The sequence below is a fragment of the Passer montanus genome, unplaced genomic scaffold (assembly GCF_014805655.1).
Source record: "Passer montanus isolate IOZ18808 unplaced genomic scaffold, ASM1480565v1 scaffold47, whole genome shotgun sequence".
Taxonomy (NCBI): Eukaryota; Metazoa; Chordata; class Aves; order Passeriformes; family Passeridae; genus Passer; species Passer montanus.
This window is the reverse complement of record NW_024369596.1, coordinates 3,807,628-3,828,689: the sequence shown is the minus strand read 5'-3', so window position 1 is coordinate 3,828,689 and position 21,062 is coordinate 3,807,628. Positions and strand designations below refer to the sequence as shown.

The following is a 21,062-nucleotide window of genomic DNA, read 5'->3' as shown; positions in this document are numbered from 1 at the left end:
AATCCTGCAGTCCCCTCTCCACCACTGCTCACACTGTGAAGCACCTAAAGCTGAAATTCCCCCTTGGAAAATGAGCAGGGATCAGATTTTGGCTGGGGTAGAAGCAAAGGGACTGCAAGTGGGAAAGCCCATCCCTGCTTTCTCCTTAAAGCTGCTGTGGGATCTTGGTAGTGAGGTTCTTTTTGTCCATCTAAACAGAAACTCAGGATTTAGGTAAATATGACATTGTTTTAACTCAGCAGCTCCAGGCACAGAGGAGCTGCAGCCTCCTTAGGGAGAGGGGGAGATGAAACCCGAGCTGTGAATCCTTCAGCAGCTCCAAGGAGTTGCTGCTTTCTGTGCCAGTACCAGGAGAAACACCAGACTGTGTCTGTAAGGGAGGTGCAGGGTATTCTGGCTCTTAGAAACCATCATTTTATTTAACAAATTTAAATACAGTTTGTTTAAAACTGAGAACAGACAGTGCAGCTGGAACACGCTCCATCCTGGCCAGGTCTGGGGACACCCATCTCTGCTCCCCAGGGCCACAGCAGCTCTGGGACAGCTGAGAGGGCCCAGGCTCCTGTGGGCAGAGCAAATGTGCAGGGCTGTGTTCAGGACTCCGTCCTTTGCATTTTTCTGAAAGTTGTTTCCTTCCAAGGAGGGAAGGTTGGAACCCAGCAGGGACTGGAATTCAGATCAGTGAACCAAAACATGCAGCTCGGAGAGGACATCAGTTGGAAACTATTTCAATGCTGTGAAAACTTGGTAGTCCTTGAAAAATGTCTCTTTCCACTGTAAGGTTTGCAGACTGAAGGGAACTTGGAAGGCCAGTACAATAAGAGAAGAAATCTACTTGAGTGCAGAGTTTTAATCCAAGGTAACAATACCTGTTCCCATAGAGCAGCCAGCAGCATCCAACACTTTCTTTCCAAGTGGTGCTTCAGCCATTGCATCTAAAAGGAACATTTTTGTAAAGGCTTCTGTGGCTGGGAACTCAAGAATGAGACTTTTCCCCAATGGTTCTGATATACAGAGGGAGAAAATAACTTACAAAAAATATTATCCTTTGAAATATCAGGAAATACACAATGTCATTAGTCCAAGGGGAGACTTCTGCACCGTGAGCCAGCAATCAAACCCAGAGCATTTTAATGGTTCTATGTGTTAGGGCTAAAAATAACCAAGTCTATTGCAGGATTACATTTTTCCCACAGTTCAAAGGTAAAATTGTGCTTCAAAATTTTTGAAGGAATTGGGACAGTGGCGGGGGCGGGTGACAAAGGTTTGACAACAGTTATGGGGGGGGGAGGGAATTTAGGGGTTTTGGCTGGGATTTTGCCTGTTGTACCTCAGTTTTTATCTCAGCAAGTTTGGCAGTCTCAGACAGAGTCACCCATGGTGGCAGCACCACCAGATGGTGAACAAGCAGAGCCTGAGCCCAGGATCCCCTTCCCAAGGGTGCTGCTCTCTCCATCAGAGGGGACTGGGAACTGCTCCAGGGTGGCTTTTCACACCTTTCTGCAGTAGCAGAAAAAGGGGCTGGGGCTGGAGGATACACTGCAATCAAACGGGAAATGCACTAAAATCATCTCTTAGCATCCAGTCCCTAGTTTGAAGCAGTTTTATTTTTTAAGAGTGGAAATTTGCCTTTATGTAGGAGCACCCTTGAGAGAATCCCACACCTGATGCTCACGGGAACCAAATTAGGGCTAAACAGGACCCAGATTTGGATGAATATTATGGTGTATGGCCCCCACAATCTCATTAAACCCCACTTCCCATTATTTTAGCATTTTTAGAGAACCACATTCTGGAGACATGACTCCATCCAGAATCAGTGGTGATCAGCAGCTCCCTGATCCTGTCCCTCCATCCCACTCTGGGGACTTCTAAGAAAGATGGGGACAAACCTTTTAGCAGGGATAGAACAAGGGTTGATGGTTTTAAACTCAAAGAGGGTAGATTTGATATAAGGACATTTTTTACAATGAGGGTGGTGTCACACTGGCACAGTTGCCCACAGGGGTGGGGGATGCCCCATCCCTGGGAATATTCCAGGCCAGGAGGAACCTGGTCCAGCTGAAGGTGTCCCTGCCCATGGCAGGGGCTTGGACCAGAGGACCTTTAAAGTCCCTTCCACGATTCCATGACCACAGAGGAACGTCAGGGTGCCCCCCAAACTGTGAAACTGAGGAAGGAAAAGGACAGGGAAATCAGAGAACAGTGATGCTTAAAGGGTTTGTTCTAACCTTGCTTTTCCCCCTCCCCAAACCCTCCCTGTCTTGTGCAGCGTAACAAACACTGATTAAAGAAGGTTTAAAATTAAGGGCTAAGGTGCCATCTTGAAGGCAGCTGTCCCCTCCACGGCCAGAGAGCTGCTCAGGCTGTCTCACACATGGCCACAAGGTTCGTGTTTCTCAGCAAAACCAGTCCCTGGGGGCACTGCCGTGGCTCTCACCCTCAGCCAGGTGCTGGCACACAGCCCTGCTCCTGCAGCCACATGCCAGGCCGAGCCTGGCGCCGGGAGCTGCCAGTCCTGCCTTTCTGTGCTTTGTTCTCCACCTCCGGAGCTCTGCCTGTGCTCCGGGCCCAGGAGGAGGGGCAGGGGGTCCGGGGACTTCATGTATGCAGTGGTGCTTGGTTTTCTGAAGGCTAAAACTCGTGGGAGTCAGCAGAGGGCCTGGCTCCCGCCTGGCTGGCTGGGTGGATGCTGTGGAGAGGAACCTTGCAGGCTGTGCATGAAGAGATCTTCTGCAAGAGACACAAGCAGCGTGGGTGTCACCCCTGTGCCTCACTGCAGAGCCATCCCAAAGCCCTGTCCCTCATTGCAGAGCCATCCCAAACCCCTGTGCAGGGCCATCCCAAAGCCCTGTCCCACTGCAGAGCCATCCCAAAGCCTTGTCCTGCTGAAGGGTCATCCCAAAGCCTTGTCCCACTCTTCAGGGCCATCCCAAAGCCCTGTGCCTTGCTGCAGGGCCATCCCAAAGCCTTGTTCCACTCTTCAGGGCCATCCCAAAGCCCTGAACCACTGCAGGGCCATCCCAAAGCCCTGTGCCTTGCTGCAGAGCCATCCTAAACCCCTGTGCCTCGCTGCAGAGACATCCCAAAGCCCTGTCCCACTGCAGATCCCAAACTTGTGCTGCCTGGGCAGGGGGAGCAGCACCGGGGCCAGCGCTGGAGAGCTCCAGCCCCTCTGCAGAGCTCCAGCCCCTCTGCAGAGCCTCCCCCTGGCACAGAGAGGCTGGTGCAGGCTCTCCTTCTGCCCTGCCAAGATCACAGAGCAGCAGGCAGGGCTCCATCCTGCTTCCCCCAGGGAATGGGACATAAGGGAGCTCATTGCAGGTAAAAATTCACCACTGCTGAGCAAATCTACCCCTTCCTGCTCTTGCTTCTCAGCACTCAAGAGCAGCAACCTCCTCTCCCTCCAGGCCTGGTTCTTCACTCCAGTGAAAGGCAGCATTGTGCATTTATTTTTTTACCCATAAGAATGAAGGGCAGCTCCACAGGCTGCAGATACAAGTGAATAGCTCACCCTCCTGCAAACCACCTGCAGAAACACCCAGGGCATGAACAAACACCAACGTGTGTGTTCTTTCCTCCTTTCCACTGGAAAAGACACCCCATGCTCTCCTCAGGTGAGCAAACACCTCAGGCAGGGTTCAATCCACACCTTCCACACTCGTCACTGCCTCTGTGGCTTCAGTGTGGGCCTGAATTAAATATTTCCTTCAGGAAAAGCTTCTGCTTGACCAAAAATGTTTTTGCTGGTACTGCTTTAGCTTTCCTCGGGTGTTTGCAGGTGGATGAATCCATACCCTTCACCCCTGTGCTTTAGCTATATTAAAGTTAATAAGGCAACCTTGTTTCCACAAGGATTTCTCTTAATGGTGCAACTTCTGCCTAAACTCCCACTCCCCACATTTTTCTTCCCCTTGACCTTTCAGCAGGTATTTTGTCTTAAAAATGGATTAACTTTAAAAAAGAGAGATTAACAAATGATCTTGAGAAGTTTGGCAGTAAGGGAAGGTCAGGGGTGTGAAAAATGGAAATGAAAAATCACATTTAAAAGAGCTTTTTTTCTTTCTCCTGCCCTTGTGCAGCCCTCACTGCTGTCAGAAACACGTGCTCTTACCTGCTGTTGGTCTCTGCTCAGCCATGCACAGTCAGATTTCCACGTTGGGATCTGTGAATCCTTTCTTGCCCTCATTCACCAGCACAGGCTTCTCTGTCCTTGTGTGCCAGACTAAAATCTGAAGAAGCCAGCAGAAGTCATTAGCTGCACCTCTCCAGTGCACTAGGAAATATTCCTGCACATTAAATCAATAGTGCAATTTAACCAGCCACCCTGGAGCCTAATGGTGCATCCACTGCTGAGAGGGGCTTTGCATAAACCTTCATTTAGGCAGAGCTGCTGCTCTGCAAAATGCACAGTGCACAGAAATCACCCTTTTACAGTGTGCTGTCGTGGGACATTAACCTGCTCCTTCCATGTAGTTATCCAGCAGCTCCCTCCAAAGGCTCATCAGCCTTCCAATGGGGTAAGGCAGCTCCCTCCCAGCCTGGAATCACATCCCTGCTTCCCACAGCTCCTCAGCTGCTCCTTGGTTATCACCTTACACCCTCGGAGTCACTCGGAGGGGAAATGCAAATTCCTGCCATTTAGGTGGTGTTGTGAGGGAAGAGGCATCACCAGCTCTTCCCATCTCCACCCCTGCCTTTGGCTGGGGGAAATACAACCTGAATTCTTCAGCACATGCCTGAAAATCCATTACTGGGAGCAGGCATCAGTCTGTCCCCTAACCTCAGCATCACTTTTCACTTTTAAATCCTTTCCAGAGCCTAAAAAAGCTACTGAGTGTCACTGAGCAGGGAAGGACTCACTGCTGCTGCAGCCTCAGAGCTGCTGAGGCAGGAGCTGGCTCCAGAATCCTCCCTTCTTCCCACAAACTCCGGGCTGCACACCCCCTCTCACAACCCAGCATTCCCCTATGGATCCCCCAAAAGCCCCCTCCCCAGTCCCTTTGGAATGCTGGCCCCATACAGCCACCCCCGATTCTGTACCAGGTATTAAAACCCTTCCCAAACTAGCTTAAAACAGAACTGAAGCTTCTCCTAAAAGCTTCCCTCTGCCTTGGCAGCAAAGTTGCAGAGAGATCAACATCTGTGGAGGAGAACTGGCAGAACCTGAGGTGGTTGAGTATTTCAGGGGGGGCTGTTATAGGAAATTGTTTCTACTTGCTGTGCTCAGACGGTTCTGGAAGCTGTTGAAAATACTCAATTATACTCATTGCTTTCCTCCTCGAACCAGCATTGCTGGGAGCAGCTTTATCCTCTCCAAACAGGTTTCCTGCTTCCCCTCACCTGTGCCTGGCTGTTTCCCACCTCGTGGGGTTTCCCTCTGGTTGCCATGACAATCCCCTGCACACCGAATCCTGCAAACCTCTTCCACCCAGCGCCTGCCTTCCTGAAAAACCAGGCCACGTTCTGCTTCTAAAGGATGAACAAAGCACCTTTCAAACCCTCCTGGTTCAAGCAGAGCACCTTCCCCCCCTTCCCAAGGAGCTTGTTTGACCAAATTCGTCTCTGATGTGAGCAGTCACCTCCTGCGTGGAGCTTAAATCTCTGCTAATACTGAGGCAGTGGAGACCAACTGCTGGCTGGAGTGGGTCCAAAAATCCATTTCATCATCCCCCACAAGCACTTCAGAGCCTGCTCATCAAAGTCACCCTTGATTCCAGCCCTGCTCTCCCCACGGCAGCAACGCTGCTGCAATTACCGCACTGCATGCCCGGGAAAAGGCAAAACCCAACAGGGCTCACGAGTGGCTCTCGGGGCTCTGCAACGACGGTGAAAGGATAAAAAGGTGCTGGAGAAATCCTGCAGCCAATTCTCCTCCTCAGGGGCTGGTGAGAGCCCTTTGCACTGCTGGCCCTCCTCACTGAGCCCTGCTGTGGCCCAGGGCTCGTTCACACTCCAGCAGCAGAGGAACACAACTGCACAGCAGCAGGGCTCTCCTTCAGCTGGAGCCCACTGCTGCTCTCTCAAACCAAATGCCAAAAAGGGCAGATTAAATGGGCTGAACCAGACCTGTTTTCAGAGTTTGCAGCTTGATACAGCAGCTTTTACCATTTTTCATTCTGTGCTCCTTAACGTGGGAGGTAGATCACCATTTACTACAGAAACATTTGCTTTTCCTTTCAGCCAGTGCTTGTTTTTTTCAACAAGCAGCATGTTTTATGCCTCAGAGAAGCTTTGGCTCTCTCACAAGGGACCAAACAGTGAGGGGGACCAAATATGTGAATTTTCCTGAGCAGTGGTTTCATACAGATCACTCGAGGGATCACATAGATCACTCCCCTTTAAAAGTACTACTGCAAAACTGTTCCACTCATTTACAGCCCTGCCATTCAGAGTCACAGGACTCAAAACAGATCTAGGAGGTCACAAGGCTCCATCTCCACAGCAGAACAATTAATTGCCTCTCAACAGGAGATGAAAAACCAAACAGAAGTGTCTGACCTGCAGTGGGAGGGGTCACAGGGTTTCCAGCAGACCCTCCCAGGAGGGATTCAGGAATTGTTATTTGAAATGGAAACTGCAGAATGGGGGAAAAAAAAGAGACACCAGGCTGCAAGGGCAGCTCTGCTCCCTGTTCTCCAGCCTGACAATAAAATGTTCCCCAGCTGTGCCATCATGGTGCCCTTGGGCCTCTGTCTCTGCTGTAGTCCTCCCTGGCTGAGCCCACTGCAGATTGTTCCCTGGCTGTCCACAGGAAACGGGGAGCAGAATGTCCCCCCTTTCCATCAGCCTGACAGGAATGCCAAATCTCAGACCTCTCTCCTGTGCCAAGGGGTTGAAGAGAGGATGGTTTGATTCAGGGAAATGCACAAACAGCAGAAATCCAAATACAGAGAACCCTTGCAAAGCCCTGTTTCCTTACAGCTCCAGGATAAACCAATCCTTCCCTCCTCATAAGGAAGGATAACTTTCACCTCAACTTCCTTTACTTTCTCCTTCATTTTGGGAAGTTCCTAAATCCAAGAAAATAAGCATGATATGTGATCTTTGGCCTAAACTTCAGCTTTCTGCAGGAGTGTGTGTTTGTGGGCTGAATTCTGATCAATATTTCCAGCACCAGCAGTGCACCCAGGGAAGGCAGCATTTTTGGAGAACAGATGTCTGTGCTTATCTTACACATTCCTCTGATCCCTCCTTAATGACTCTGTCTAAGCACATCATAATTTTTAATGTAAATCTCCCTGCAAAGCAGGTGTGTGGTTATGTTTAACAGAAGCAAAGCATGACAAGTGCTGGGAGCACACGGGGGAGAGAGGAGCCTGTGCTGTGATCTCGGGCTCAGAGGACCCCAGACCACAGCTGCCTTTGGTCCTTCTCTGCTGCTGGCCCAGACTCTTCTGTAAAATGGGTGAGTAAAAGCAGAAATGGAGATTTGCAGGGCAATGGAGGCTGAACAGGAAGGCAGAGCCCAAGTTGACTCGGAGCCTGCCAGGAGCAGACAGCATTCAGCTCACAACAAGGAGCCTTGTGAGCCCTCCCCACCCAGCCAAGAAAAGAAACTCAGCCTGCTTCCAGTGCTGGGCAGCAATTCCTGCTGCTTCCTCCCCATCCCTGACCCGTGTCAGCTCTGCCTGGCTCCAGCACCCTTTGTTTCCTCCTGCCTGGAAACAACATTTTCCTTCCTCTCCTTCCTCCAGGGCCGTCATTTCCCACCCCAGCCTCTCAGCACAGCTTCCTTCCAGCAGGTATTTATTTACAGGTATTTATTTACACAATGGACCAAAGACTGGATAACTGACCACGGAGTAAACACCCCTAATCTTCTGTACACAGAGTAAAAGCAGCCTGTCCATCTCTCCTGCCTGTTGGAAACACATCTATTTCCACACAGCGCCCAGGAACAGGGATCTAATTTTAATCCAAACTCTTTCCCCATTCTTGGGAGGCTGGTTGGGTTATTTGTGCTGGTGTTGGACAGCCATAACCACAGAAATGTGGATTCAGAGAGGCACAGCAGGTATCAGATAAAACTCAGACTCGCTCCTTCCCCACGGCCCCTCCTCCTTATTCCTGGATTCCTTGTGAGAGCACTGATGAACGTTCAGATTCTGGGTTTTTTTTCCATGGCTTTAGAGCAGTGCACATGGAAATCAGGCAAAGGGCATTAGTCACATTTTCTTTTCTATCCCAAAAAGGATGGAGACCTGGATCCAACACTGGCATTGTTGCCATTCACAACTTATTTGCAATAAACAATTCTGTTGGGGTAATTAAGCAATAAAGACTCTCTAAATCAGACTGGCTGATGTTTATAACAAAGATGTGCGAGTGCTACACAGGGGTGTCTGATTTCAGAGGGACCTCCAGAACACCTCCAGTATTTAGGGAACCCACTCACAAAGCTTCAAAGCCCCTGGCAGCACCTCTGTGGCTGATGGGCTGTGATTGATGCCTGTCACTCTAAGCAGCCTTGTCTCATGGTGTCTCCCACGCTCCCTGTCAGCCCAGACAGATTCATCTCTCATCTCAGACTGGGAAGTTTTCAGGAGAGGAACCATGCGTGGTTTCTGTGTTATTTAGCACACGGGGTCCTGCTCCCTGACCTAGCAACGTGTACAGGCAGCATTGATCAGTCAGCTAAAAGCAGTAAAATCCCCCCCCAATGGAGCTTCCTGGAAGCCTCCTGGAGCTCACAGCAATATCCCAGGCACTACAACACTTCTGTATTATCTCTGACACAGAAAAGCCCAGATTTTTGTGGGCACCTACAGCACAGATACTGCACGGATGTCAGGAGGGGGAACACAACTTGGCAGCAAGGCAGAGCCTGTGTGAGCAGCTCTTCCCTGCAGCCAGGAGAGGCTGTGGCTGCTGCTCCTGGGTGACAGCTCACACGGGCCCACAGAGCAAAGCCCAGCGTGTCACAGCACTCAAACCCCACTCGGGAATTCATGTTAAATAACTGACATTTCACCCATGGAAACTCCCTGCCCCAGGGGATCTGCCAAGCCACAGGAAAGCCCACCTTGAAAATAATATTTTTTAAGGGGTAATGTAAGCAAGAAGAACAGTTACAGGGGAGAGAAGACTGCATTTCAAGGCTTATGCAACCACGAGCAGCCTGCAGCCGAAAGAGATTAAGTGCCCTCCACACATTTTAGTGCATAATCCCCCATTCCCAGCTTCCATGAAATGGGGGTGTGCTCCCTGCAAACACAGAGGAGCAGCCTGGAGAAGAGGAGGCTGAGGGGAGGCTCACAGCCATCTGCAGTCTCTTCATGAGGGCCAGTGGATGGACAGGCACTGATCCCTCTTCTTTCTGTTGAGGACCTGGGGAATGGCTGGAGCTGAGCCAGGTTTAGGTTGGATTTTGGGAAAGGTTCTTTCCCCAGAGGGTGCTGGCATTGCCCAGGCTCCCCAGGGAAGGGGCATGGCCCTGGCAGAGCTCCAGGAGGGGTTGGACAGCGCTGCCAGGGATGCCCAGGGTGGCATTGCTGGGCTGGATGACCCTTGTGGGTCCCTTTTAGCTCAGGATACTCTGTGATTCTGTAAAGTGACAGAATGACGATGCAAACTGTTTTTTCTTGCCCCTCTGGCTCCTCACCACCCCGCAGGAGGACGAGAGCCTACCTTAGTGCAATTGGCAGCCTTGGGCTCCAGGTCGCTGAGGGTGACCAGCTCTCGGAGCAGGCTGCTCTCCTGGTAGCCGCCCTTGACCCCGCGCAGTTTGAAGTAGGCCTGAGAGCGCTGCAGGATGAGCCTGAGGTTGACGGCGAAGCCGGCCATGTCGATGGCGAAGGGGCGGTGTGGGTCGAAGACGGTTTTCCAGCCGTACACCTTCCCCGCCGCGTTCACCTTGGGCGACTCGTAGCGCAGGCCGCCCACGAAGGCCACGGGCCACACCGACACCTTCCTGGTGCTGCGCATCTGCGGGGAGCACAGGGGGTTAACCCCGGGCCGAGGGCTGAGTCCCCGGGGAGCACACAGGGTTAACCCCGGGCTGAGGGCTCTGCCCGCAAGGAGCACACGCGGGGTTAACCCCGGGCTGAGGGCTCCAGCCGCAGGGAGCACACACGGCGTTAATTAACTCTGGGCTGAGGGCTCCAGCCGCGGGGAGCACACGGGCTTAACCCCGGGCTGAGGGTTCTGCCCGCAGGGAGCACACCGGGTTAACCCCGGGCTGAGGGCTCCGGCCGTGGGGAGCATACGGGGTTAACCCCGGGCTGAGGGCTCCGGCCGCGGGGAGCACACACGGGGTTAACCCCGGGCTGAGGGCTCGCAGGCCGCAGCCTTCCCAGAGAGACCTCCTGGCACCAGGATATTTCCTGAAAAATCCAGGATTTTTTCTCCTACGAAGCTGAGAAGCCCCAGAAAAGAAATGTAGATAATTATCTGCTGCTGTGGAATGTGGCAGGTGCATCTTTGACTAGTTCTGTGTGAACTGTGTTGACTTAATGACCAGTCCCAGTCCAGCTGTGTTGGACTCTCTGGTCTGTCACTAGTTTTTATTATTCATTCCTTTCCTAGCCTTCTGATGTATTCCTTTCTCTCTGTAGTTTAGTATAGCTTTAGTATATCACTTTTTAATATAATATCAGCCTTCTAAGAAATGTGGAGTCAGATTCATCTCTTCCCTCATCCTGGGACCTGTGAACACATCAACAGAGCTCCCACAGGACACAGCTTTTTAGGGGTCTCAGGCAGTCCTTCAGCTGCCAGGTAACCTCAGCAAGGGGCAGGCAGCCCATGGCTGTAAGCAGTCAGCTGTGAGCAGTGATTTCAGCTCTCAGTGATTTCAGCTCTCAATGATTTCAGCTCTGCCTTGTGAGGTGTCCCCAGGCCAACACAGGGACAAAGAGACAGCAGCTCCATGTAGCAGTTCCACAGAGTTCCTTTATTCCAGCACCCTGAGAAGGAGGCATGGCATGACAGCTCCCTCCCGAACAAGGCAGAAGCAAGAGTTTTTATGGGGAAAAGAGGGGTGGAATAAAGGCAGAAAAACCAATGGGTTACACAGAATCAGTATGGGAGCCCAAGCATGCTGGGAACTCGCCATGACCCAGGAGGGTTTCTCAGTCCAGGAGGGTTGAGATGATCTTATCACAGCCCATTCAAGGGATATCTCTCCAAGGGAGAGACCTGGCATGCCCGTCTGTCTCCACACATGGGGACACGCTGACCCCACCTGTGGCTGCCACCAGCCCCTGGCACAACCACCCCACCTGATGCCTTAGGATTGTAGCTTTTGTATTTTTCATATATTTTTAAAATCCTCTACTGTTTTGGTGTATAGCTCCAAACTCCATATGTAGTGTTGGCTGCTGTCTTCACATTTTGGTCAGACAAAACAGTTCCTCTAGGCCTGAAACTCAAGGACACCTCACTGTCTCATCATAAATAAAAAGTGAGTTGGGGGGAGCAAACGGGGGGTAAATGACTTCATTGCCTAAAGCTGTAATTGGAAGATTAACCCCTGATATGTAAATGGACCAAACTTGTATCTGTATGAAAACCCCATGACCATCTTCCATTTTGGGTGCAGCCCATTGGGGAGGCTTCATCTTCACCTGCCCCCAAGCAGTTCCACCCCAGGCAGCACCTCTGTGGCTCAGACCTCAGCACCGCCTGTAAAGGGCTGCCCATCCCACAGCTGGAGAAGGGAAGTGCTTTGGAAAGTGGCAACTAGCAACAGCAATGGCCACAGAACCGAACTGGACTAAGCACCGAGAACAGAGCTGCCAGTAAGGAACATCTCTGGGATTTATGGGTGGGGTTTTTGTCCAGAGGTGCCAATAAGGAACATCTGTGGGCTTTATGACTGGGGTTTTTATCCAGAGCTGCCAATAAGGAACATCTCTGGGATTTATGACTGGGGTTTTTATCCAGAGCTGCCAATAAGGAAGGAACACCTCAGGGATTTATAGGTGGGGTTTTTGTCCAGAGGTGCCAATAAGGAACATCTCTGGGATTTATGGGTGGGGTTTTTGTCCAGCTGTTGGGCTCCACATGGGCAAACCAAGACACAGGAGGGAAGCACCTTGTCCAAGGCCACCTGGAAACGCAGGAATGGCACATCTAGGAAGAAAGGTGGTCTCTACTAAGGTATTTAAGCTGCAATCTCAGGCTAAGGGCATCTCCAGAGTGGGGCACTGCAGCTGCCAGCCTGGGGGACAGCTGGGAAGCCTCTCTGGACATTCCCAGCAGGCAGAGGGCATCTCCAGAGTGGGGCACTGCAGCTGCCAGCCTGGGGGACAGCTGGGAAGCACAGCCTCTCTGGACATTCCCAGCAGGCAGGACAGTCCTGCCCTGTGGAACAGGATGCCTCTGCTCTCTGTGGTCACCAGAAATGGAGCAGAGCCACCAGGGCCCCCTTTGGCCACCTGCCCTTGCCAAGGCAGATGCTTTGAATGCCACTCACCCCCAGCACCCTGCCCTGCTCCCTGGCAGGCTCAGCCTCCTGCTCTGCTCTCAGCTCGCTCTCTTAGATCAGGGCTCTCCCAGAGCTAATCTCATCACTGCTAATTACTGCAAACGAGAGCAGAAGAGCTCTGGCACTTGCCCTTCTGCATTATACAGCCGCTAACGGCAGCCCCTGTCCACAGGGAACAATAATGTGTGTCTCCTGCATTTCACAGCACATTTCCTTGCCTCAGTGACCTTAACTGCAGTGACATATCTGAGAGGAGAAGCACAGCACAGGAGTGAATGAAGGAACCCTTTCTGCTTTATTCATGCGAGGAGTCTGTCTCAAGATGCCGCCGGAGCCAGCCTCAAAGGGGACGGGGGAAGAAAGGAATTCAGCCTGAATTCACTCTCAGCTTTCAAAGCGCGTGCATTCCTGTGGCTGTGCAAGCTAAAGTGAGAGCCATTGGGGAAGGGAAAGAGGCATGCATGAGGAAATAAATAGGAGATCCCTGGTATGAAAACGGGCAGCTGGAGGGGAAGGAAGCAATCCTCCTTTCTCATCCCTTGGTGGAAGAGTTTGGCCTCAAGAGAGCAAGGGAAGAAGTAATTTCTGAGCTGGAAGCCAGGTGAGGTACCTGGCACTAAGACCATTCAAACCTGCAGACAGGTTTGAAGCTGGGCTGGAACAAAGAGCAAAGGTGGGAAAGCCCGTGGAAAATCTTCCCCTGCTCAAGCCCAACCAGATTGTCAGGACATGCTGAAATTCAGCCCTGGAGCTGCAAACTTCCAGGGGGAGATCTCAGCCCCTCTGATAGCAGCCTGGGGAGCCATGCCCGAGTCCTGGAATAGGAATTGCTCCAGGGGGGAAAAGCTGCACACATCTCCTGGCACACACATCCCTGCCCCAGGCACTGCATGGAGGGCTCTGCTTTTCCAGGAGGGGAACCAAAATCTCTGACAAATCTCAAACAATCTCTGACATCATCAAGCTCCTCGCGTGTGCAGCAAGGCAGAGACAAGCACAGGGAACATCTCTGAACAAGATATCCTGGGAAGGCTGTGGCTGTGCTGACACAGCTCAGGGGTGGCTCTGACAGGACACTGCTGCTCAGCTGGGGTCTGGAGCAGGCTCCAGGATTTAGCCCTGGGGTGGGAGCAGGCAAAGGCAAAGGGCAGGGAAGGAAAAGGATTCCTCAAATGAAAGCAGGCAGGATTTAACAGACAGCCAAGTGGTGGAGGAGGAAGGTGGATAACATCAGATCAGCTGGAAATCTCTGGGATGAGGCGAGGAAGGAGGATGGCTGAGGTTTCTTTGCACGTAGGACAGCAGGGGATGTTCCAACCCTAACAAGGCTCCCCACAGGGGAAGACAGCTCCTCATTAGCTCCCTTTCCATGGAAGCTGCCTCCTGATCACACACCACAGACAAACCGGGGTTCCCATTGCTTCCCACGGGATGCTTTGGCTCTGGAAACACACAGGGCAACAGAGCTCTAGAGAAAACCACAGCACAGCTGCACTGGCTACAGGACTAACCCAGAGCTCAGGAGAGGAGCCCAGCACCTCCTCAGCTCACCCACAGCATCTCTCACCCCTCCCCAGGCTAACCAGCCCCATCCACTCCCCAGCACGCCCTTACCTCCTCGAAGAGCTCCAGGCTGTAGGTGTTATCATCATCAGCAAAGTAAACAATCCCGGGCTGGCTGTTGTTCTTGTTAAAGGTCTCTCTCAGCCACCTGAGGGCCAGGTTCCTCTGCATGGTGCCGCGGGGGATGCGGGGGTCCCTCATGTCCCCGCGCAGTTTGTAGTTGCGGGGGGTCTCCACGTTGAGGTGGGTGTAGTTGAGCCCCGTGTCCCGCAGCAGGCGGGTGATGAGCGGCGTGCGGCGCTGCGAATCTTCCACCAGGATCCAGTGCAGGTTGGGCACGTGCAGCAGGGTGTTGGCCAGCCTGGTCAGCTCTGCCTTCTGCACCGGCCGGCTGTAGGTGGGGGTGACCACGTGGATGGTGGGCAGCGTGTCTGACCACGGGGGTGGGCGCGTGTAAACGTACTCTGTCCTCACCACCTCCACAATGTCCCGGTCCGACAGGCAGTATTCCTTGGAGTCCAAGCCTGCAGCGAGATCACGCTGGGAGTCACCACCATCATCTGGGCAAGGGCATGGAGAGAAGAGAGAGCCGCATGGACTCGGGTGTCCGGCACCCCCCGGCTGAGCCAGCGGGCTGCGGCCACCAGCGGGTCACCCTCGTGGGCACCAGGAGAGGAAACAGGCTGGGGTGGAGGCTTTCATAGGTAAGGGCACGGATAAATAAAGGAATCAGGGACAAACACGTGAGAAAAAAAGATTCTGCTGCTAGAAAGCCAGCACCAAAAAGAAAAAAGGCCTAAGAGCCTGGGACAACTGGGCTGAGTGCTTGCAACAAGCAGCTTCAAAAAGCACCCAGAAGAGACAGAGCAAATAGGTCTAGATAAAGAAAATAACCCTGGAATGATGATCCATCATTCCTGAAGAGCTCCAGTGCTCTGGGCACCACGCTCAGTGGGGCAGGACTCAGACCTGCACTCAGGAACTGGAGCACCTGAACTTGGAGGCAGGGAAAAAACTGGTGGAAAACACCAGGCCAGTGAAGGGCCCCAGCAGCGCAGTCTGGGCAGGGCACTGCAATGCCCTACAGCTCTCTGACAGGCACAGAGAAGTGGGGAAAGACACACTTCAAATGCAGAACTGGAGAGTGGAAATTAAAGCCTGTGATTGCAGTTTTTTTCCTGTAGAGACTTTCCCGTGCCTCTGACTAACCTGCCTCAAAAAGACCCCTCCAGCCTCTGAACAGAACAGCCCCTCCAGGGCTGCAGATGTGAGCAATGAACAACCTAAAGATCAGATACTCTGATCCAAACATGCAAAATCCCTGCGAATTGTTCCCAATCAGCCCAAGGAAAACCAGTGGTGATGCACCTGCTGCTTTTCCAGGGCGCAACTTCCACATGCAATTCTCCACTGCAGGGCAGCAGGAATGCCACAGTCTGCAGAGATGAAGGGGGACCCCCACTCAGGATGTAAGGCTGCCTCTCCGGTGGGCACAGCACTCTTTGAGCCATAGATTTTTCAACATCAGGTAACTACCAGGAACTTGAGATGAGAAAGAACAGGAACAGAGGGCCATTAGATCTGACCCAGCAGGGGACTACCCATGGATTTTTCATAGAGCGTTATTCTTCCAGCAGCACAGACTTTGAAACCTGAACCAAATGAAGGCTTTGTACTCCATGGTATTGGCAGAGGGGGGTGGATATTTGGGGGAGGGAACAGGGTACATGTTGCTATCAGGCCCTATGTGCTGCAAAGCACCTCAGCATCACAGCAGAGCTCTCTGAGAGCTGGAATCGATTCAGAAATAAATCTGCGAAATGCATTGGACACAGACACAAATGTAATTAGCCAGGATGGTGCTCGAGACAGTTTGCAAAGCCCTGCAGGTCAGATCCTCAGCTGTGAGCCCTGGCACAGGGAAGTGCTGCTGTTTTGGCCATCTCCAGGTGCACATCTCTCTCAGCACCTGTGAGCAGAGCATCTCAGAAATGCTTCACAAGAAGAAAATTATTCCCCTTGAAAGCTTTCAGGTTGGTCTCTACCACCACTCACTTCCTGCTGGGGGCTCTGAGAAGCAGAGAAGTGTCTCATCAAGGTCATTGGTGAGTTCTTGACCGAGCCGTTGGAGCAGTCTCTGTGCTGAAACTGCAGAGGCCATTCACAGAAAACAGCTTTTAGTGCAGTGATCAAACTGCTGTACAGACAGGCAGCGTGTTTTTAGTCATCTTTGAAGTTCTCTTTTAGAGTCCAGTAGATCTCTCATCCTCTGAAACACTGCCCACCTTCCAGAAGGGACCAGAGTAATTTTTCCCTGCCCAAAGCCTGAGAGGTGGCAGTCAGGAGAAAGGGAAGGATGCTCAGAACAGACTGAACTTCCTGCAGCTCAAACTGCACATCAGTGTCCAGCAAAAGGATAAGCAGGATGGGGACAAACACTGAAAAGGGAGAGAATCCCTCAGAGAGGATGAAAGGGTCCTGAAAATGAGCTGGCCTTCTTCCCCCAGACCAGCCTGCCCACAGCAGAGGGGCAGAACCAAGAAGGAAGGTGGCAGAAGGCAACGTGGCTTCTTCCAGCCCCCAAGAGCCCTCACAGCCCTTAGATATTGCTGCTGTGCCAAGAACAGGACAAACTGGGATGTTTCTGGCCAGAAGGGCTCCCTCAGAACTTCCTGGAGCCCCTGATTTGGCTCAGGGCTGTGTTTACTGCAGTGTGTGACAGGAGTGTGGAGTCAACTCCTCAGAGCACTTCAGCTCCCCCAGGCAGGTGAGATCTGGCTCTTGCCTTCTCCTTCAAGTACAAGAGCACTGCTTTTCTGCTTTCCTTAAAAGTGCTCTCAGCATCAGGTCTCCTGGAGCAGCTGCCTCGAGTGGCAGCTTTGTTTCCTCTGCTGCCTCTTTTGCAGCTTTCCTGCTGGAATAACTCTGTGTGCAGAGCACTGCAAAGGCCAGCAGGGAGGGAGGGGATCCTCTCAGGGAACAAAGAGAAGCAGCACTCTTGGCTTAGGACATAAAGAGCTCTCCAAGTGCAGCGAGCACATCCCATGGCGTGGGGTTTGATGCCTCTGAAGAACCCCTACGAGCACTGGGCTGTTCCTACAGCAGAGGTGGGGAGGCTCCTGCATGGGCATGGTCTGGGAGCTGAGATGAGCATGGCTGCCATGGAGGAATGAAATGACAGAGGAGATGAGGACGAAGGGGGGATGCACGGGCTTGGCATGGGCTGGTTTGGTTTCTCTCACCCTTGTGCACTGCAAGCAGTGGAGCAATGGTGCTCTGGTGCCAGACGGTGATTAGCAGTGTCCAGGGCAGAACTATCAGCACGATAGCCAGGATGTCTCGTCTCTTCGGCATCTCCAAGACTGACTGGGCCCACAGCTCCTCATTACCTGACAGTGAAAACCCCAGAGACAGAACAGCAGAGCACATGGAGAACAGAAATAAATGGGCAGGAAGGAGCAAGGACAGAGAGAGAGAACGCGAGAGAGGGAGAGAGCAGCAAGGCGACACGACTCGTGGGTCTTACCAGTGCTTACAACCCACCCATTGCAGAAGCAGGTTTGCAGGGGCCTCGGCTGCTGAGCCAGGAGCAGGAGGGCACTTCTGCAGGGCACTGCTGGGGCTGCCAGCAGGAACCTCAGGGACTCATGTGGGAGGAAACCTGCAACACAGAGCAAAGGCCAGTAGGCACAGAAAGTACCAGAGCTCTCCTGAGAACAAAGCCCACAGAGGCAGTGAGCAGCAGCAGTGTCCCACCCTTCCAGGGAGATGCCTCCTGTGTGTCCAGGGCCTTGCTTTGCCTTTGCATCCCCTTGTCAAGCAAGTCCCTGTTGTCAGGAGAGCGAAAGCTGCTCAGAGCCGCAGTGTCTGAGCCATCCCAGTGGAACAGAACCTTCCCCTCCAGCCAGGCAAGCCCAGGCAAGGAGCAGAGACTGCTGCAACCACAGCACTGCCTGACACATCAGCACAGGCTGTCACCTGCCTGACCCTTCTCTTGGCCAGACAGAGCCTGGGGTGGCTGCACCTCTGCTCCTGGGCACAGAAATCCCATATTTTTCCTTATGCCTTAGGATTTCAGCTTTTCTGTTTTCCATCTATTTGTAACCCTGCAGTTCTTTAGTGCAGAACTCTAAACTCCATACACAGTGAGAGCTGCTGCTTCCCCATTTGGGGCAGACACAACAATTCCTCTCCAGGCCTGGCAATCAAGGACACCTCACTGCCTCAGGCTGAGAGATGGAAACAAAAGGGAGTTGGGGCAGCAAACTTGGGGTCAATGACTTCATTGGCTGAAGCTGGAATTGGAAGATTCACCCCCAAAATGCAAATGGACCAAACTTATAAAAGTGTGAAACCTGTGACCCATTGTCCATTTTTGGGTGGGCTTTGTCTGCCCTGAATGTACCTGAAGGCCCTTCAATAAATAAATCTGCTTTTTATTCCCTCAATTTTGTCTGGCCTGTTTTGTACCTGAAGGCCCTTCAATAAATAGAACTGCTTTTTATTCTCTTAATTTTTCTGGCTCTGTTTTGTACCTGAAGGCCCTTCCGTAAACAGAATCACTTTTTATTCCCTCAATTTTGCCTGGCCTGTGTTTTAGCTAGCCCTGGACAGAGGCATCATTCCCATCACTCCCTCAGCTCAGCCCATCCTGCAGGCAGCTCCAGCACAGCACTTTCAGCTCAGGCTAAGCAAAGCTCAGGTTGCTCCCTCTCGGAGGTGCTGTGCCTGGAGTATATTAAAGTGCCACAACGGCTTAGTTTGATGCAGCACGAGCACATACAAGATTTAAGCAGGCTGTATTTCATCCCCAGCACGGCACTCAGCAGGGCTGCCGCGCACCGAGGGCAGTTTGCAAACACGGGTAGCAGTTTAGTGCTGCTGCTCCCATGTGGGGCCGCGCATTAGAGGCTGCTAAAAGGGCTGCAGTGCAGGCAGGCAGAGCCCAGGGATGCTGCAGGGGGAGCAGGATGCTCTGGGAAAAGCACTGCTCTCCCACTGACTGACTTGGGAGTTATCAGATCCCCTCCTTAAGCCCCCTCGAGTCTGGGCTCTTGGTGCCACGCTGCTTGTGCAAATATTTTCCCAGAGCTGGCTTTTTCTTGGGGTTGACAAGGAGAGATCCAGGTTCAGGTCCCTGATTAGCCCAAATTGGATTGATCTGAGTTTCCCTTGGCCACTGGGCTGTGGAGCCAGCCCCCAGCACTGAGCCCACTTGGAATGAAACAGCTCCAAGAACTGACAGGTTTTTCTTCTAAATTAATCTTGCAATCAAGCAATATTCAAGTGGCTGGACAGAACCTGGTTCTTGAAAATTAGCACTTCAATCACAAAGGTTATTAATTCACCAGAGAAGACAATAGGTTGGGCTTTGTCCTTAAAACTGTCATGTAAATGCCCTTCAACTGAAGTTTCAGTGAATAATTTCTTTTCCATGCATACAAAACCCAAACTCATAGGAAAATTCCCAGCCAGCTCTAGCAAACAGCCAGTTCCTCAGTCAGAGCTCTCTCATTTGTTTTGAGAATTGGTGAAAGCAGCCTTATTCAGACAAATAAACCAGGAAGAGGAGGAATTATTCCAGCAAGCATCAGCCTTCTGCTGCATCCCTGTCCAGCTCTTGGAGCCAGAGAATTCCTGCTGACCTCGATCTGCCAGAGCACAGTGCCCTGAGGAAAGAGCATCTGGCCTCATCCCTGCTGTCCCTGCGTTGCTGACTGTGCCTGAACAGAGGACAAGGAGTGGTGGCGTCCTTGGAATGCTCTGATGAAGCTGGAACAGGTCCCTTGAGCATCCCTGCAGGGCAGGGCCTGAGGGGCAGCTGGAAGGGCTGAACAGCTTTCCCAGGAAAAGTGCCTTCCCCAGAAATGCACCCAGGAAAGGATTCTGCTCCTGGAGAGGGAGTGGGGTGAAATAACAGCTTAAAAAGCCACTCAGAGCCCATTGACAGCCCCTGGCAAGCTGCCACAGTGGGCTGGCATCACCAAATGCCCTGTTTGTCAGGGGCAGCTTCCTCCAGGCACAGTGCCCCTACCTTAAAGCTGCCTTTCCCCTGTCCCATGCCCATCCAGGCTCAATTCAGCCTCGTCCCACAGGACAGGTGGAAAACGGGCCCCTTTGTGCTGGGGTGCTGCTCTGCTTCCCAGCTCCTGAGCACCAGGGAGAACAAGCAGGCTCCAGTGATTTGTGCTTTGCTCTGATAATTTCCATTTGCTCCGGAGCATTCAGCAGCTCCCTGGTCACTCAGCTGTCACTGTGGAGCTCCGGCTGCCCAGGGCCAGCACAGCCCACTGGTGGCCCAGCAGGGAGAGCTGCCAGGCACAGGGAATGTCCCAGGGCTCCTTCCCTGTCCCCTGGAGCTGGCTGAGCTCCCTTTGTGCCACCCGCGCTCCTGGGCTGCAGATGCCACTCGGATGCAGTGGCTGAAGAATGTCCCCAAAGGGACACGAGCCCAGGGTGGCTCCCAGATGGCGATGGGGGCAGGCAGGGACATGGAGCCAGAGGCTGACCCCAGTTCTGGCCACGCTCTGCACCCTGAGCTGCCCAGAAACATCCAGGGAGCAGCACGGGCTCTGCTCTGCAGCGTTCCCTCACTGCTGATTCCTGAAGGGATTTGCTTTTATTGATGATCCTGCCTGAAGGACGTGGTAAGAATTCCTTTGGGGCAGCTGTGAAATCTCCATCCAGAGCATTCCAAGCTTCCCTCTCTCCACACCCTGAAGCCACCGAGGGTCTCAGTGTGAGGTGACACCGTGTCACCTCAGTGATTAGCCACGCTCCCCTCCCAGCACGTGCCAAAGCTGCCAAAGGTGAAATCCATTTCCTCCTGTGAACATCAGCCAGGAATTACAAGGCAGCCTATGATTTTATACTGCTGGTGAGAGGAGTCACAGCTTCACAGCCCAGGTCAGAGGGCTTGCCCTAAATCCCAAAATTCCCTTGTTGCCAAAGCCAGGCGATGATTTTTGTTGCTGTTTGTGGCACGAGACGAAAATTGGTCTGGGAAAAATGATGCTCTTCTTCAAGGCATTCACTCCAACCCTTCCCCATCATAACAGCACTCTCCTTT

General features: G+C 52.5%; 1 protein-coding gene across 5 annotated transcripts in view; it reads right to left on the bottom strand.

The window, feature by feature from the left end:
• Positions 1 to 384: 384 nt before the first annotated feature.
• Positions 385 to 21,062, bottom strand: part of B3GAT1 (beta-1,3-glucuronyltransferase 1) — a 39,899-nt gene continuing 19,221 nt past the window's right edge. Inside the window, exons 2-7 of one of the 5 annotated variants that reach the window (XM_039721904.1) lie at positions 17,520 to 17,654; positions 17,236 to 17,382; positions 14,045 to 14,553; positions 9,631 to 9,927; positions 4,115 to 4,232; positions 385 to 2,733 (exon numbers count right to left, since the gene is read on the bottom strand). In XM_039721904.1, coding sequence (XP_039577838.1) covers positions 4,146 to 4,232; positions 9,631 to 9,927; positions 14,045 to 14,553; positions 17,236 to 17,347 — 1,005 coding nt within the window. In that variant the 5' untranslated portion in view covers positions 17,348 to 17,382; positions 17,520 to 17,654 and the 3' untranslated portion in view covers positions 385 to 2,733; positions 4,115 to 4,145. Of the gene's footprint in view, positions 2,734 to 4,114; positions 4,233 to 9,630; positions 9,928 to 14,044; positions 14,554 to 17,235; positions 17,383 to 17,519; positions 17,657 to 21,062 lie in introns of those variants that run through there. The other 4 variants (XM_039721900.1, XM_039721901.1, XM_039721902.1 and 1 more) reach the window with 4 other exon arrangements.